The following is a 19,222-nucleotide window of genomic DNA, read 5'->3' on the forward strand; positions in this document are numbered from 1 at the left end:
CGTGATCCAGCGATGCGTGCGCTTCGCTGAAGAGATTAAAATCAAGTGAGTCAGCCTTCTCGAGCTCCTTTTATAGAGGTAAGCCACGCCCGTTTCGGCGGGAAGTGGCGAGGAGGGCGCGAAGCGCCCTCATTGGCCTGATGTCATCCCAGGCCTCGCTCGATTGGCTTAAGCAGTTGCCGCAGAGCAGCCAATGAGCGAGCAAGCCGTCTCGCCATAGCTGTCTGCTGCTGCCGCAACGCGTTTTACGTATATGAAAATTAAAGGATAATTTTTTGCTTCAGTGTTTCGTGAAAAGAGACTTTTCCCGTAGCGTTTTGAATAAAACGCAGTACGAGAGGACTCTCGTAAGAGAACTTCAATATGGATGGAGAAGCATAGTGGGATTCTCATACATGATGGAGAGACTTAGTCAGAGAAAGATCTTTTTCATGGTAAATTTATTCGTAAATGAAATCCAGATGGGATGTGTAATTGAATTAAAGTCATTTGCACTCTTTATATGGAAGTTGTTCATTATTAAAGCTCTACAAGTATAAAATATAAGCGAAACACTGATTGTTATGATAAAAGCAAACTATTGTGACCAGTCTAACCATTAAAAAAAACATAATACATAAAATAAAGCTGTTTTAATACAAAATGAGATGTCAAATAAATTTACTAGCATCAAAAATACTTTGATTTATTATAAATACAATAAAAATTAGTCTATGAATTCCATATATTCAATATTGCATGAACCCCCACTAAATATTTCATCGTTTTTCTAAAGTTAGATATGCAAGTATTTACATTTTAATTGCTGTCAAAACAAAGATTTTGTATGCTTCAGTGTGTATCCTAAATGACAATAGTTTAGCTATTACAAATTCGGGGTTTGAACCTTCGCCCTTTTAGTTAGCAGCCGAGTTCATTAACCACTACCTGAAGAACTTATTAAATTCGGCAGTAGGACTCTAGTGATGATCTATTGCATTGGTCTATGTATTCTTACAGGGCATCAATACAGTAATGAGCTTTCTTGTGATATCGGTCCAATATCTCCCTGTGACTGTAGCCCTGCGTGCGGCTCCTGAAGATAGAGGATCCAATTAGTGGAAGAGCGCGCCGTAAATCTCAAGATAGAAACGTTCTCAGAAGTTCAACATCTAATATTCCTCGGGGAGATCTTTTCTTAATATTCTTCAATCTTCTTTCTCACTCAGTGGAGGATCAAATCAATTAAAGTAGTTCAAGTGTGATGGATGCACAAACCCACATATCATAAGGGTAAAAAAAAAAAAACGCTTGTTTTTGACACTAGAAAATTGCCTAATCTGTTACTGTGTGGAAGCGTATCATATTTTCATAAATTATTGATTCTCTCTAATAATTCATTAAACAATGTTGCTGAATAAACAGGCAGATGAGAGCATAATTCAGACGTCAGCATTTGCTATGGATTACCCTGTAGCACTGTCAGCTAAATTAAAAACCTCATGAAATGCTTTGAGCACAGAGTTTTTTTTTTTTTTTTCTGGGTTCAATTATTTTCTATTTGAACTGGACGTTGAGGGCAAGACATATTGCAAATGTATGATCTATCAGCCTTGAAACTAACACCCAGCTAACAAGGAACGTTCTGGAACTTTGAACTCAGAACTCGGAACGCTCAGAATCCTGTCAGAGATTCAAAGTTCCAGAACGTTCCGGCAAGGTTCTCTCAAAGTTAAGAACAAACATTCGCTCAGTAACGTTAATAGAACGTTCGTTCAAAGTTATCAGGGGCCTCATGTATAAAGACTTGCGTTGGATTCATACTAAAACATTGCTTACGGACAAAGCTGTAAATGTGCGTATGCACAAAAAAAAAAACAGATGTATGAATCTCTGCGTACGAAGGATCCCACGCATATTCTCTTTGTACATCCCAATTAACGCAAAATTGAGCGCACATGCACGAGCACAACGCCCCACCCAGTCTCCTCCCTTAATTAAATCAATTTAAATATGGTAATGAGTCCACTTTGGCAAAAGAAAGCAGTAAGAAAATGGCTAAAGCTAGCGACAAGAAACGAAACTTTACAGAAAGTGAATTGGAGGTTCTACTATCGGAGGTAGAAACGAGAAAAAATATTTTATTTGGAACTTTGTCCTCCGGAATTAATAACAAAAGGAAAAAAATATGAGTGGGAGAGTTTGGCTGATGCTGTCAATGCGGTATTATTACACACACACACATATGTATATATATATATATATATATATATATATATATATATATATATATATATATATATATATATATATATATATATATATATATATTATTATATATTATATTATATATATCTATTATTTGATATTATATTTTATATTAATTAATTACTTAATATTTGTATTAATATTATATTATATTTGATATTATTTTATTTTATATTTTACTTTATTTATAGACTAAGGGTTGTATCAATTTGCATATGCTTTTATATGTTCTTACTTAATTGCATAATTGATAGAATATTCCCATAAGGCTCGTGTGACAATATATGTCAATTATTTTATAAATTGCAAATTAATAGCAATGCTTCCCACGGTTGGTGGTGCGATAGACTTGTAGAACAATTCGTTGTGTAATGTTTGCAACTTCACTTCATTGCCTGTAAGAGTCGCCAACGGACAAAAACAATGAGAAATGTACGTACGCCAGACATGAAATTGGCGTGGAGGAACGCACATTCTCACGTTAATTTTACTGTTAGTACATCCGACCGTGAGCATGAAAGCTTGCGTACGCAAAGTTTTTGTGCGTATGCAAGATTGATACATGAGGCCCCAGGTCTTAAATGACGTTTGCCAAACATTACCACGAATACGTCATTTATACATTGTTCATGGAACGTTTTTGTCTGAAACGTTTTGTTAGACTCATTTCAAAACATTCAGAGAACATTCAAAAGTAACATTCCCATAATGTTTGCTCAATTATAAACTGGACTGTTTAACATTCACACAACCAAGAAAAAACATTAAAAAAAAGACGTTTTGAACGTTCATCAGAAATAATGTTTTCATATCTTAATGGGAACATTAGCAAACCGTTCTGTTAGCTGGGCAGTAACGCAATATTAAAATACTCAAATAATTGTATTTCTGTGCAGGATAGTCTTGAGTCTCCACCTGTTTCCTAACAAACCCACTGTGTTTTAGATTATGGGAAGCACTTCCGGTTTGGGGATGTTCCACTCAAAAAGACTGAAACAAATCATTTCAAATCATAAGGTTGCGCTACAAATAATCCTTATCCGTCAGTTTGGCTGAATGAGCTGTAAAATTTCCTTCATGTTCTATTTTCAGACTTCATGTCTTCAGACTTCATTGTGACACACGGTATAACAAGAATATCTGTCAAGAACTCTTTTACAGTCGCTGGATTCTTTCCCTCCTGATTATTTTCTTTTTTCCTTTATATTCCGCTGTAACAGGATGAAAAAGGATAACATATACTGTGCATTTATGATCTGCTCTCCCGATTTAATTTACGATATATCTCATCAATAATTCACTGAAATGCACTGAGAATTTCTTCTCCTCAAATCCTCACGTCTCTTTCCAGGTTTGTTTTCACATCGATGCTTTCAAATGTAATTGTCTCCCCTTTTCCCCTTCTAATCTTATATTATTATTAACAATGTTTACTTGAATGTTTCTAGAGCAGGTCAATATAATTTTTATTGTCTGTCGCATTTGAATTACCACTCAATGTTCCAGTTAATGAACATTTTTGATGAAGGCAACGTATGTTAGATAATACAGACATATATTACTACAGTGATATTTATTCATGGTCTGTGGTAGTCATTTGTTAATGCTTTTACACTTTTAAATGTCCTTTTATTGTACAATGGTTGTAGGGTGTAGAATAACGTCATCTCATTTTACCCAGTTTTTGAAAATGCTTATTACATTCATAGAGCGAATATTTCGCTGATTGTTTACAGTTTAACGGCATTTACTCCCAGAATTTGTGCAAAGCAAAAGCATCATGGGTCGTAGAAAAAAGGTGAATAAATGAATATCATTCTTTGGGATATCTGAGGCATTTTAGAGGTTATGTGATACTGAATGGCTTTACTTTTTCTCTGTGTCTACAGCTGGGTGAAGCGGTCGTCGTTTGAGAAGGCTTGATTATAGACACCACCAAGGCTTGAAACTGTGGTTCCGTTCTCTTTGACTATTCCGCCTTCCTCCTCAGCAAAACCAGCAGCTTTGTCTTTGGCTCTGTGGTGGGTAAAGCATCATAAACAGGTCAGATCAGAATACAGGGAAGGTGACATCAAGGTATGTTGGTATCTAAGGCCATGTTTACTCCTGGTATTAAGATGTGATTTGGTCGATCTGATCACAAGTGGACGATGCTAAATACAGGTGTAAACAGGGTCTAAAACGTTTTGAGCTTGTCCACTTTCAACCACTTCCAGAGGTAGTTGAAAACGCATTCGACCGAAGCGCTCGTGTGTTCGAATGTGTTCAAACTGGCCAGACGGGATTTAAAGTATTTTGGCTGAAGACCCAAGTTTGATTTGAAGACGAAAACGTACCAAGCACAATGTTCTCACACCATTCCTGATTTCTAACACACACTCACAGTGTCCGGCGTGAGAGAAGAAACTAAAGCTGATGCTCTCTGAATGTTTTTCCGTCCTCTCCAGTCGTGAATGTAAATTGCGTGAGCTTATTTCGTCCATCAGATCGAAAGATCTGAAAAAAACCCCCATACATTTACCCGCCATAGACCCTCCCCTCGAATAAATCAGGATATTGAAAGTGGACAAAAGAGACGGATTAAAACACCAGGTGTAAACGGGAAAGTGTCTCCCTCGTCTACTTGTGATCCGATCGACCAAAACACATCTTAATACTGGGTGTAAAGTAAACAGGGCCTTGAAGACATCCAACAGTTTTACACAGGGATCATCGACTTTACATTTTCACACCCCTAAACATGACACATTAAAACATTTTACCAACCCCACATATTTTAATGGTAGAGTTGAAACAAAAATGAACTGCAACCAAATATTTTGGTATAAATGACAACTTAAATGATTCATTGGAATGAACTGGGAGAAAAAAACTATATAGACCTTATACGGCAGAGACAATTCTTTAGAATTTTGTCTTTAAACTTGTTTTTGCGGTAGCTCTGTATATTTCTATGGCATTGCTGTCGAAGAGTAATTTGCTAGTGAAGTGGATTTACTTATTGTAGAGTTAACGAAATTTATCATGAGCATTGTAATGTTTGAAACGGATGTCATAACAAATGTCAGTCGACCGGGAAGATTTTAAAGCGAGCGCTTCATTCATAACTCCTTAAGATCTTACCTTCATGCTGTGAAAATACAAACCGGAAGACAGAACACAACGAGCGCGGCGCTGAAAAGGGGCGGAGCTACAGAAGGTCTATACAGTCCATATGAGAAAGGACAGTTTAACATTTTTTTTAGTTTGCTCTGCTGTAATGCGATCACATATATACTAGGGCTGGGTAAAAAATATCGATTTCTCGATTTTAATCGATTCTCATTTTTACGAACCGATATCCATTCTTAAATCCCAATAATCGATTAGTCATTCTGTTTTCAGTTGATGAATGAATGTAACACTGTAGCGCGCATCCCATCCAATAAATCGCAATAATCTTTGTGCTTTGTTACTATTGATATGAAACAAAGTCTCAGATTTCAAATTACATCCATTTTCTTACGAAATTCAAAAACATAAATACCGCTTTGGCGCTGTGGCGTGAGATCGCTCTGGCGCAGCTCAGCTCAAGAGCAGCAGCAAGTGCGCACATGATCTTCTCTTCCGCCTTAATAATACCAGTTACCGCACGAAATAAACATGAATGAGCATCTGAAAGTGTGTTAAAAGGTAGAGTACAACTTATCGAAATCCGTATCATGTGACATGGAATTGCTCAATCAGTGTTTCAACCGTGGAAAGACGTCAGTAAAACAGCTTGTAAACAATGTCATGTATTGTAAAGTCACATTTACCTCAGAAAAACCATATCCAGTGACCATCAACTCGTTAGTCAGCTAGAAAAATTAACTCTAGAGAGAAGCATTTTGCTAAATATATATGCACCATATTACATATTCATTATAATTTTTAATATTCTTCAATTTTTAATGCATGTTTGAATAAATCTGGCAGGTTTTTATGACAGCCACCATTTAAATGTTTATATTTCATATAACTTTATTATTATAAAAATAAATAAAAGTGTTTGTATACAAATCAGTTCATTTTTACCTTGCCATGTATTGTACCTGATATCCAAAATAATCAATATTGAATCGAATCGAATCGAATTGCAAGCTTGTGAATCGAAATCGAATCGAATTTTGAAATTTGTGTCAATACCCAGCCCTAATATATACGAAAGCTTAGACAAAATCTGATCACTTGTGGGCATAGGAGATTAAATGTGTGGTTGAACCTCAGTCTGTCTTGTGATCAGATCACCTGAGATGGATGTTAATAATTTAAATGAAATGGTCTGCCAAAAGAACATTACTGACCGTCTACTTTTGCTAACTGTAGACATCAGTAAAGCCATGATGCCCACAGCCACAGCACCTATGACCACACCAAACACGATGAGCCATGGCGGAGTGTCGTATACGATCGGGGTCGCCAGCGTCGGCGGGATTCCCACGAACTCCAGGGTCATGTCCGATAACAGGAACGCATTGTTTATGCGATGCTTACTCAACCTGGAATTATAAATCATGTGTTAGGGAATCTGGCAAGCTAAAGGATAATCATCACAGATCTAGATGACCTATCCACCTTATTTTGCAAGACGGAGGTGAATGTGCGAGACTTCCGATTCATTAGCCGCTATACACTCTTAGGAAAAACCCTAGGGTTCATGAACACTTTATGCCAAAAAGGTTGAGAAAAGTCTTAAATGACTATTTTTTTTCTGGTGATAAAGTATGTCACGAGCTGTTTAATTCACACACAAAAAAAAAAAAACAGCCGTCATTTTTGCAATAGCATGTCACGTTGATGCCCCATGTGCAGTCTAGTGAGCTTAGTGAGCTATCTGCACATAAAGTCTAGACCTATAACCTGCAGCACAGCATTGACTCACCTCACTGCTTGCTCCACTTGTTCTCTGGGAATCAGCTGGGTTGGATCATCTGGCGATGTCACCACAAACACGAACGACACTCTTTGTGTATCATTGCACACCAGTATGTTTGCAGAACTGGAAAAGATTATTTAAATGAGAAAAATAGATGTAATCATTATTTTTGTGAGGCTAATGGTGTGGCTGGTGTTTGTTATTTGGTGATTTTGGTTGCAGTACAGGAAAAAATGATTTTTTTTGTAATAGAGGGCATAGAAAATGCACTGGAAATAATAAAACAGCCTCACACAAACACATATACACGTACACAGCGAAAAACAACAACATTTTTGTCATTGATATGAGAAGCAAAATTGTGTGAGATAATACGGCTTTTTTTTTATAAATTTTGAATTTTGTGTTTATTAACTATGTTTCTTAACTAATTGTTTTTTCATGTTTTAAATCTAAATTGTCTAATTTAAATCATCCAGTGTAAAATTGTGTGAGATTATAAGGCTTTTTTTAGGGAATGTGTTTTAAATCTTTTGTTTCGTAATTGTTTGTGTTTTTTAACTAATTGTTTTAATTGTTAACTAATGTTTTAAATCATGTTTTAAATCTAATTAGTGTACTCATCTAGTATACGTCTAAAAGTTGACAAAGTTAGCAGTCACAAACATTTAAAATGTACAGAAAAAATTGATGACTTTGATTTGATCAAATGCTCTTAATAATATTTTCCTTCTACTAATATCACCTGTATGACTGTGATGCTAAATCCTATTATATATATATATATATATATATATATATATATATATATATATATATATCTATATATATATATATTTATTTTTTATTTTTATTTTTTAAAGAATGAGCCCTTTAACATATCCCAAATTTCCTACTTAAAAAGGAAATATGTCAATAAATACTTTAAAAATATTTATTTGCCAATTTTGACATAATATCATATGATGATAATCAGAAATGTTTTTTGAGCATCAAATCATCATATTAGAATGATATCTGAAGGATCATGTGACACTGAAGACTGGAGTAATGATGCTGAAAATTCAGCTTTGATCACAGGAATAAATTACATTTGAAAATATATTTAAAAAGAAAACAGTTAATTTATTACATTATTTTTGTTCAAAGAAATGCTGCTCTTACCCCAAAAATTTTGAACGTTAGTGTATATATTCTCTGAAGTCTGAAGTCTTATTATTTGATGCAGTTTTGCTTCTCAAGTAAAAAAAAAAAAAAAAAAGGTAGCTTGTTTTAAAGGTATAGCGGAGGATCTTTCCGAATTTTAGATAAGAACCGCCCTCTCCACTTTTTGAAAAAATGCACATGCGCAACACACTACATGCTCCCGAGAGGGAACGCCTATTAAACGTGTGCGAGGTTCTCCTCGTGCACGCTCTGTTTACAAGTTGCTGTCGGCATTACTCATACAAGATTACTTTCCAAAAGAAGATTTGCACTTTTTCACCAAATAGCATGCCAAACTTTACCTGTCGAGTAGAAACTTCGCGACTGAGGCATTAGTGGGAAGCCCAACCTGTGTTTTCAGCGCACGCCATCGTGTGAAACAATCTCCCAAAAACACTCTGATCTTGTTTCTCTCTTCTGAGGCCTTTCTCTTCTTCTCATACAGTTCGTACAAACTTTTTCTCTTGCGACCCTCAGACATTTTCAAAGGACCCGGTGAAACGGCGAGCTTCAATGAATGGCTTAAACCGTAACTCTAGCTCACCACCACACATAAACACCTGAAAGTGCGCATGCGCAGAAAGCGAAAACTAAGGGACGAGCACGTACGACGGCCTTACGTTACATATCACCAGAATGATTGACACTTAGGTGGACCAATAGTTTACACTACCCACCCGGAAAAAGAAAATCCTCCGCTATACCTTTAAGGATGCTTATAGTTATTAATAAAATAATTGCCAATAAATCAGTAAATCACATAATGTCAGTAGACTTAGTTTCCCGGTTGTATACTGGATGCAGCCAGTGAGAATCAAGCAGACGCAGGCGTCTCATCAATGTAACATGATGCTGCAAAAGAACCACACGCTCCCTATCCAGCGTCCCGGCATCAATCAATACTGCAGTTCTCTCACAAACAAGCCTCAAGCATCTCTGCAAAACTTCAGCTGTGAGATTTCACAATCGTTAGGGGCCAATCTCTGGCTGGGAAAGGTTAACCGCAATCGATTTCCCCTGACCCATTAGCATCTCGGCCCGTAATTACACCCGTAAAATTAATCAGTCTTGCTTTCCCTACAACTGAGAGCGGCTCAATTGCATGAATATAATTAAGGGGGAAAACATTTAATCCACTAAAACAGGACAGTCCTAAAATGACATCATGCATTTTTCTGTTCACCTGTAGATGATCACTGTTATTATTAAATGTGTAAAATTACTGCTAGATCATAGGGCTTTGGATATAATCCGTCATTACACATAATGATATCTATACTCATTGCACATCATACCTCATTCGGAGAAAAAGCATGTAGATTCAGCGGACCTGATTTTGTCAGATTTCATTTTAAAGCGCCTAATCTTAATATAATCTTAACAAATGTCATTTGAAATGTCATTTCACTTTTGTAACTTTAGTTAGTGTGTAATGTTGCTGTTTGAGCATAAACAACATCTGCAAAGTTACGAAAATTTCAAAGCAAAGGGAGATATTGTCTTTTAAAGAAATCACTTTTTAAGGACCACAACAAACGGCTGGTAGAGACTACACGACATTCCTCCCGGGTTAGTGACATCACCAACCCTAGAATTTACATAAACCCCGCCCCCTGAGCACGATTTATAGGTTATCAAGACAGAATATGCTAATCAATGACTAGAAGATAACTACACATAAGCTACATAAATTCATCAACTAACTATTCAGAAATGTTGTCTACATGTTGTCACTTCTGCTTGAGTCTCTCCATCTTTCTGACTCCGGTTTGAACATAAAAGGCTAAAAGTTTTTGGAATTTCCAGCTCATGTCTGTGTGAGGTAAAAGGACACGAGTTGTTGTAGCTCCGCCCCCTGTGCTGGGAGCAGCAGCTCATTTGCATTTAAAGGAACAGACACAAAAACGGTGCGTTTTTGCTCACCCTCAAAAAGTGACAACTTTAACATGCCATATAAAAATATCTGTGGGGTATTTTGAGCTAAAACTTCACATACACACTCTGGGGACATCAAAGACTTATTTTACATCTTGTGAAAAGGGCATTATACCACCCCTTTAAACCCACTAAGCGAAAATCATAGGTCTGAGCACAAATCATTGACATATTATCCTAGGGCAAACAGAGTGGGATGAGAAACATGGCAAAGTTTGCTACTTTGGGTTAGGAGTTTGTACAAATTCCTAACTCTCAGTGAGAAAAAGAAAAGTAACTGGAAAAAAAAATGCTACAACAAAGGCAAGAAGATAAGGCAGGCTGTTGAAATGCTGGTCTGGCCTGGAAGCTGATATAGATTTGCGTGTCAGCAGCGTAGCAAAGGAATCTGAGACCGTGCCATCAAATTATTTGCCGAAGGGGAGGCATATAAATTGGAAAGAGGAGAGGGCCGTGATTGGAGCCTTGGGGGACACACCGCGTTAGACTGGAACAGTACATGATCTATGTTCCTCAATAGATACAAATTACTGCCTTGTGCTAAGAAATGATGTTAGCCAGAGGAAAACTCTGCCAGTGATGCCAATGGCTGATAAGCTGTGAGTAGAATATAACGTCAGACAAGCTCCAAAACTGCCGGATATTAAGATTTCATGCTTGAAATGGAAAACACCCCTGTCATTTTTACACAAAAATACACATTACACAATTTTTACATTTTACACAAAACAATGCAAAGCAATATAACATTATATAATCTTGGTTAATCTGAAATTGTTAACCCCTCTGTCATTGTGTAAATGTAATGCAAAGCAAAGTTACAACATAAAACAATGCAAAGCAATGGAGTGCAACGAAAGCAATGCAATGCAAAGCAAAGCAACATAAGGTAATATAAACTCGCTTTATCTGAAAGAATGTTCTCATTTGAATATTTATGAGATTAATAACATTGATAGGACAAGTACAGCATGTATCAATCAGGCCAGTTTTAATAACTGCTTTTCCATCTAGAAACGTTGCCAAATAATTCACTTTAGTTGTCTCAAGTCCTCTGAAACATACTACCAGTTTCCCTCAGGTACTAAAAGTGCTCACAGCATTTGAAGTGTCTGCAGCTGTGCAAAGCACATGCATATTTAATGAAGCAAGCATCGAGGAAGCTTATGATTGGCTGTCTGTGTCTAAACAACCCATGTTGCTTTTTAGCACCTCAATGTTTCACACTGTTGCAACCGTTGACTGGTTTATAGCCTTGTCGGGACATTTGTTCCTGACAGTCATGACAAAATCTGACCCACTCCCCCACATGCATGCATGACTAATAAAGAGATATGACTCTACTAAACGCCTGTGGTCAAACCATTCCACTCACGTTTTCAATCACAATCAGAGTGGCAATTACACACACATCCACGGACTGACCAGTTTTGGTGTTGATTATCTTTGGTTAAGTGTGTCATCATGTCGTGTGAGGGAGAGTGGCGGTCTACTCACTCGTAGTTTGTATCCTGATTAGATTGATTAGCGCGTCTCATCGCAAACGCCAGAGTAGATTTGAAGAGAAACATCTCACTCGTATTCCACTCATACTGAGAAAGAGAGAGAAAGAGAATGAAGAAATGTTTAATTATTTAACATACTGATCAATATGCCTGAATAAAATTATGAAACTAAATGAAAAGAGGTGAAACAAAAGCAAACCCTACTGCTTTATCTCCGAGGGCCGTCTTAATGCTGAGTCTGACTTTAAATCCATCTTTTTCTACAGAGAGAGAGAGATAGAGAGTTTATTCACAAAGTATCTTGTGTTGTTGTTGTGTAGATCCGTGTACTTGCTGTTCTTTCTGGGCTGATAAGGTTTCTGCAGTGTGTGTCTCGTTTGGGAATTCATTCGTCACTTTATTTCTCAGTGGTTTCTCACGATACTGACGAGGACTTTGAGATAAGCTTAGATGCCAAACAAGAAACCGAGTCTGTATTTTTGGTCAGACAACAAAGTGGCATAATCAAGTTTAGGATGTTTAGACGCTTCAGCGATGATTTTTTTATCCTTATTTAAACTCTCTTGAAGTTTCATTTCACTGCAATTTCACACTCCCTCTGAACTGTTTCACTTTCTTCTTTCCCTAAAATGTATCCTGAATCGAGTTCCCTTTTTCCAGGCGAATATCTCAAAAACATCACAAAATAATAGTAAAAAAAAGTTTTGTATAAAGACAGTGAAGCCTATTTTAGGAATATTATGATTTTTGATTATTATTAACTTAATCTGAAACCATAAACGACATGTTTGTTGAAACATAATAAATGTTAAGTAAAACAAAATAAAATATAAAAAATAAATAAAACAAGGTAACATCTCATTTAATGTAACTTGAAGTACTAACATAACTAACTAATAAATAAATGTAATTAATTAATATTATATAGACATTTTTAAAACCTAACAAAATTAAACACAACAAAACTAAAAGCAAAGAGAAAATATAAAAATAAATTCTAATCAAAATATTAATAAAAACTATAATACAATAACATTGATTAAATTACATTTAAGCACATTTCCTGTAAAATTCTCATTATAATGCATACCGATATTTTACTTTTGATATTTTTTTATAAGTGTTTTATTACATAAAATTTAAATACATTACATTTAAAAAGGCAGTACAAAATACTTGCAATTTAAATCATGTTATTTTTTGCATTACAGTAACTACAATGAGATGTTTTCCCAAAAAGTATTATAATGCGATTTTTTAAATGAGAATTTCAAAAATTTTGCTTGTAATTAGGGCTGCACGATATTGAAGAAAAGTGCGATAACTTGTTAAAAAATGCAATATGCGTTACAATAATGTACAAAACAGAAATTGAATAATCAAATTGAAAAAATAAAACTGCTTTGTCTCCCCTGTATGAATTAAATAAACACAGATTCTTATTAAAGCTATAAAAGTTACTCAGTCAAAAGCAGCGAATCAATCTTTGATTTTCTCATAACTGACGCGAGTATTCATATCGCGATATGCACATTTATGATATTTCGATATATTGTGCAGCCCTACATGAAATTTATTTTCTGTATTTTTCTTATATCTGTGTACTGAGTTTGATCTGAAACGTGACCCGGAATCTGTTCTTGGCATATTTTTTTTTTTTTTTTTATGAGATCCTCCAGTTTATTAATTAAACTTGAAAAGAAAGACATTATTATCTATAAATCCTCAATTGTAACTGATTGAACACACTTTCGATTATATTCATCTTTACCGCTACTATTCCGTCTCTGAAACGGCTCAAAGAGAGCTCCGGGTTTTCTTTCCACTGTGAAAAAAAGACTGTGAGATTAAAAATGGCTGTTTAGTCTGAACTGAGAACAGACGACCAACCCTCGGCAAAGATTGCAGGAAAACAATTCAGTTTCTCACACAATTTTACCTTTACAAAGATCTTGGGCTACCATGGGCGGCAGGAGTATCAGAAGAAGAACTGCGGTTCGCATCTCTCTCTCCGGATAAACTTTAACACATATGACACAGAATTCAGCGCTCAGAGATTATAAACCGTTCAGAACATGAGTTACAAAGGGCTGGACGGAGCCGCTTAATGGTTAAGCAATGACTAGACCTTCCTCCAGAGAGAGAGAGAGAGACAGAGAGAGAGAGAGAGAGAGAGAAACACCATATATTCACACATAGTAAAAACTCAGCCGAGAACATAAATGTACATTTAAAAGGAGAGCTGTTTGTTCGGCTGGCTTGGATTGTTTCTGCTGTGACATTATATTGGGAGTGTGTAAACAGCTCTACTGTTTGCTCTCAGGTCTGTGAGTGCATATGAACGTGAATGCGTATGATTTCTCCTCATCATAACAACAGATGTGTGTGCGCTGACCTGCTAGTTTTCATCCCCTCGCTGTTTTTTTTTCTTCTGTTATACCTGTCTTCTCGTCTCAGTATGTAAACACAGGCTGTTTACAGCGGTACCACGTGTGATATCTGAATGTCATTTTGACTTATGACTTTCTTCTGTTGTTTAAAGTTGCGTTGTTTTGTTCTTATGATGCGTTTCCGAGTACGCCGCCGTCGGTAACAGCACTTCAAAGTGAAGGCGTACTCACAAACGTGGGTCAGACTTGGGTTGTTTCTGACTAATACATGGGAAATCAGTTCTCAGATGAAGGCTGTTCTTTCTGTGAACCCCTGATGATTGAAACAAACAATCTTCTTCTGTATCTTTCCTTTGCTTGTTGAGATGAAAGCTTTTCCTACAAGACCAGAAAAAGACACGTTAGACAAGAAAGAAGTTTGATGGTTAACCAATCTTCTGACACTGCAAGATGAGGAAACGTTCAGTGCAGTTAATTTGTCACCTAATAAAGAGACTGGGTTTACTCATTTATTGTCACACCTCAAGTGTCATATATATATATATATATATATAAATGAAGAGTTCAGAGAAGCCTCTAAGTGCCATCTGAAATTTTCTTCTAGAATGATCATTTTTATCAAGCTTGTATATTTAAGTTCAGTAATTTCACTTAAATGGCAATGAAAATAACCTATTAATTGTCATTTAAGTGAAATTACTGAACTTAAATATACAAGCTTGATAAAAATGATCATTCTAGAAGAAAATTTCTGATGGCACTTAGAGGCTTCTCTGAACTCTTCATTTATATATATATATATATATATATATATATATATGTATATATATAGTATATATTTATATAGTAGCCTATATACACTCACCTAAAGGATTATTAGGAACACCATACTAATACTGTGTTTGACCCCCTTTCGCCTTCAGAACTGCCTTAATTCTACGTGGCATTGATTCAACAAGGTGCTGAAAGCATTCTTTAAAAAATGTTGACCCATATTGATAGGATAGCATCTTGCAGTTGATGGAGATTTGTGGGATGCACATCCAGATGCTCTATTGGGTTGAGATCTGGTGACTGTGGGGGCCATTTTAGTACAGTGAACTCATTGTCATGTTCAAGAAACCAATTTGAAATGATTCGAGCTTTGTGACATGGTGCATTATCCTGCTGGAAGTAGCCATCAGAGGATGGGTACATGGTGGTCATAAAGGGATGGACATGGTCAGAAACAATGCTCAGGTAGGCCGTGGCATTTAAACGATGCCCAATTGGCACTAAGGGGCCTAAAGTGTGCCAAGAAAACACCCCCCACACCTTTACACCACCACCACCAGCCTGCACAGTGGTAACAAGGCATGATGGATCCATGTTCTCATTCTGTTTACGCCAAATTCTGACTCTACCATCTGAATGTCTCAACAGAAATCGAGACTCATCAGACCAGGCAACATTTTTCCAGTCTTCAACTGTCCAATTTTGGTGAGCTCATGCAAATTGTAGCCTCTTTTTCCTATTTGTAGTGGAGATGAGTGGTACCCGGTGGGGTCTTCTGCTGTTGTAGCCCATCCGCCTCAAGGTTGTGCGTGTTGTGGCTTCACAAATGCTTTGCTGCATACCTCGGTTGTAACGAGTGGTTATTTCAGTCAAAGTTGCTCTTCTATCAGCTTGAATCAGTCGGCCCATTCTCCTCTGACCTCTAGCATCAACAAGGCATTTTCGCCCACAGGACTGCCGCATACTGGATGTTTTTCCCTTTTCACACCATTCTTTGTAAACCCTAGAAATGGTTGCGCGTGAAAATCCCAGTAACTGAGCAGATTGTGAAATACTCAGACCGGCCCGTCTGGCACCAACAACCATGCCATGCTCAAAATTGCTTAAATCACCTTTCTTTCCCATTCTGACATTCAGTTTGGAGTTCAGGAGATTGTCTTGACCAGGACCACACCCCTAAATGCATTGAAGCAACTGCCATGTGATTGGTTGATTAGATAATTGCATTAATGAGAAATTGAACAGGTGTTCCTTATAATCCTTTAGGTGAGTGTATATTTATTAGTGTCAGTATTTAAAAAAAAGAGAAACAAATGAATACTTTTATTCGGCTGATCAAAAGTAACAGTAAGGACAATTACAGGCTTAAATTGTACAAAGGATTTCTGTCAAATAAATGCTGTTCTTTTGAACTTTTTATTCACCAAAGAATCCTTTAAAAAAATATCATATTATAAGCAGCTGTTTTCGATCGATAAATAGTATATTGCTTATTAGAATGATTTCTGAAGGATCATGTGACACTGAAGACTGGAGTAATGATGCTGAAAAATCAGCTTTGATCACAGGAATAAATGACTTTTTATCTGTTTTCTATTTGAATATATTTTATTTTGAATTGAAATACTTTTTTTCCCCACAATATTATACTGTATGTAACTGTATTTTGGTCAAGTAAGAGCAGAAGAGACTTGCTTAAAAGTCTCGTTCTAAAACTCTAACACTATTCAAACACCATTTAAAAGTCTGAGGTTGGTGTATATATATACTCTTTGAATATTAGATAAAAGCAAATATTGTAACTTGCTGTGAGAACACTGAAATAAATAATTTGCTTAATCAGTATTTTTTCATGGAAAAATAAACAACCTTACCACAAGATAAATGTGTTTGATAAGCAAAATAGCATGTTTTCAGAAAATATATCTTGAATCATTTTTTTTTTCTTATAGCCCTTGGCAATTTTCTAAGCATAAACTCACTAAATGTTGTTACATTTCTGCTTAAAACAAGAAACAACACTGCCAACAGGGTAATACAACAACAACAAGACACAATATCTAACTCATGGAAATATATCTTATTTGCCAGAGGTTTAATTAGATTTTTTTTTTTTAATGGCTTTGCAGGGATTCTGCTTTGTGCTATATAGTATTTTGGTGCTGTTTCAATTACTTTTCAGCAAATTCCAAACAGGATATAAAGTCATACGAGACTCTCTTTAGAAGAATGAAGATGTTAGATAAGTGTCTGACTCTGTCACATGTAAATGTCATAAAATGTCACGCTTTGCTAACTGAGAGAACTGAACACATGAGAGTTTCAGTCAACACACAAGAGCTAGGCCTCATCCTTTATAGTGGGACTGATCAATCTTCCGGAAAGTTCCCTTTTTTTCTTATAGCAACATGAAGTACTCAAAATGCATTAACTTGAGCAAAGTCCAAGATGACCCGAGGTGGAGAGAAATAGGCCTATATGGCAGAATACGGTTCGATATTGAAGAAAAGTGTGATAACTCGTTAAAGAATGCAGTATGCAATGTTACAATAATGTACAAAACAGAAATTGAATAAAGAAATGTAAAAATAAAACCCTGTATGAATTAAATAAACACTGATTCTTATTAAAGCTATAAAAGTTATTCAGTGAAAAGCAGTGAGTGATTATCTCTGTTTTTTTTCATAACCGACACGAGTATTCATATCGCGATATGCACATTTATGATATTTCGATATATTGTGCAGCCCTACATGAAATTTAAAAAATAAATATATTTTCTGTAAAAATAAATGTATTTTATTTTGAATTGAAATACACAATATTATACTGTTTTTAACTGTATAATATTATTTGTTAATAAAAATATATAATATAATGTTATTAGTCAGTTCTGTATTTGAGTCCTCTGTACGGTTTCAGAAAGTATTCGTATCGAGGCGCTACTGTAAGTTGCTGTGTGAAACGAGACTCACACCTGTAAGTAAATGCGGTTGTCAATCCCAAAAACTGACAGTGTGAACGTAGCCAGTTGTGAGTTACCAGAAATAAAATGTGGCTAATTTGCTAGTTATGACATTCATTATCATTTATCACCCCATAGTCTGAGTGCACTTACCCGACACAAGATGGCAGTAAAGATGTAATGGAGTCTGTCATTAATACAGACCAACAAAGTTGATTCATCCAAAATATTCAAAATATCTGTGATGTTTTTTTTAAACTATTTGATTCATGTCAAATACACAGATTAAAACAGTTTACCATTTGAAATTGCAGCTCTCTTTTAAGTTGAAATACATAAAAATTAAATAAATAAACAGTACATAAGTAGATAAACAAATGACTGTAGCAATTTTAAAATGTATGTTTTCATAATATTAAATATTTTAAAGTAAATGCAAATGTACATATAAATATTTGATGTAAATTTAAAATGTTAAATAATGTCAATGTTAAGTCTTTAAACATTGAATATAAAATGTAAATATGAATATTTTATATAAATGTAACTTTTTAAATGCAAATCTTGAATATAAATTGAAATATCGATTAAATATTAAATAATGTGAAAATAAATATTACATCTAATAGTCTAAATAAATCTGAATCTTCAAAAGAAATGTAAATATTAAATCTACATCATTTTAAATCTTAGTTTTGCAGCAATTGCATTGAAATTATTATTTTTTTTCATCTAAATTGTGTTGACACAATTTAAACATTTACATTTACGTCTATATATATCTCTCTCTATATATATATGTGTGTGTGTGTGTGTGTACACAGTATGAAATCTATTTTAGTGTGCATCAATGTAATTACTCAATAAATTGTAGATATTACCAGTAAATATTTAACCTGGTGTGTAGTGAGGGCTTTGTGTGGTTGTGTGGCGCCTCCGTGCGGTCGGATGTGGAACTGAGAGAGATTTAGCTTATCTTCATCTGAGTTCACAGTGTGTGTGTGTGAGTGTGTTAATATGTGTCTGTGCTAGAGCACCGCAGAGCGGACGCGTCGCGCCTCCCTCCGCCACAGGGCCACGGAGAGGCCGTTCGTCTGCGGCTCGCGCTCGGGCATGGATCCGGGATCTGCCGCGGGCACCGGAGGGACCTTCCTTTCCCTGAGCGACAGTGAGCAGAGATGTTACTCCGGGCTGTACGCTCTCTGTCAGCCCGACAGCCTCGGCAAACCGGCGGCGGGGAAAGTGGCGGATCTGTTCCGGGCGTCGCAGCTGCCGGCCGAGACGCTGCACCAGGTGAGGGGGT

At 36.0% G+C, this 19,222-nt stretch overlaps 2 protein-coding genes across 5 annotated transcripts in view; one reads left to right on the forward strand and one right to left on the reverse strand.

Moving 5' to 3' along the window:
- Positions 1–3,450: 3,450 nt before the first annotated feature.
- On the reverse strand, positions 3,451–13,884 carry cltrn (collectrin, amino acid transport regulator). The gene is made up of 6 exons (XM_081387419.1): positions 13,730–13,884; positions 11,995–12,050; positions 11,783–11,877; positions 7,151–7,267; positions 6,573–6,767; positions 3,451–4,263 (listed from the first exon to the last, which is right to left on the reverse strand). Exons 1-6 carry the CDS (start codon positions 13,791–13,793, stop codon positions 4,131–4,133), a joined length of 660 nt encoding a protein of 219 aa, XP_081243545.1. The 5' UTR covers positions 13,794–13,884; the 3' UTR covers positions 3,451–4,130.
- A 5,028-nt stretch (positions 13,885–18,912) lies between these two features.
- reps2 (RALBP1 associated Eps domain containing 2) overlaps positions 18,913–19,222 on the forward strand; it is a 51,988-nt gene continuing 51,678 nt past the window's right edge. For all 4 annotated transcript variants that reach the window (XM_081386087.1, XM_081386089.1, XM_081386088.1 and 1 more), the window contains exon 1: positions 18,913–19,212. In XM_081386087.1, coding sequence (XP_081242213.1) covers positions 19,033–19,212 — 180 coding nt within the window. In that variant the 5' untranslated portion in view covers positions 18,913–19,032. The remainder of the gene's footprint in view (positions 19,213–19,222) is intronic.

This window comes from Scardinius erythrophthalmus, assembly GCF_964197995.2.
Source record: "Scardinius erythrophthalmus genome assembly, chromosome: 15".
Classification (NCBI taxonomy): Eukaryota; Metazoa; Chordata; class Actinopteri; order Cypriniformes; family Leuciscidae; genus Scardinius; species Scardinius erythrophthalmus.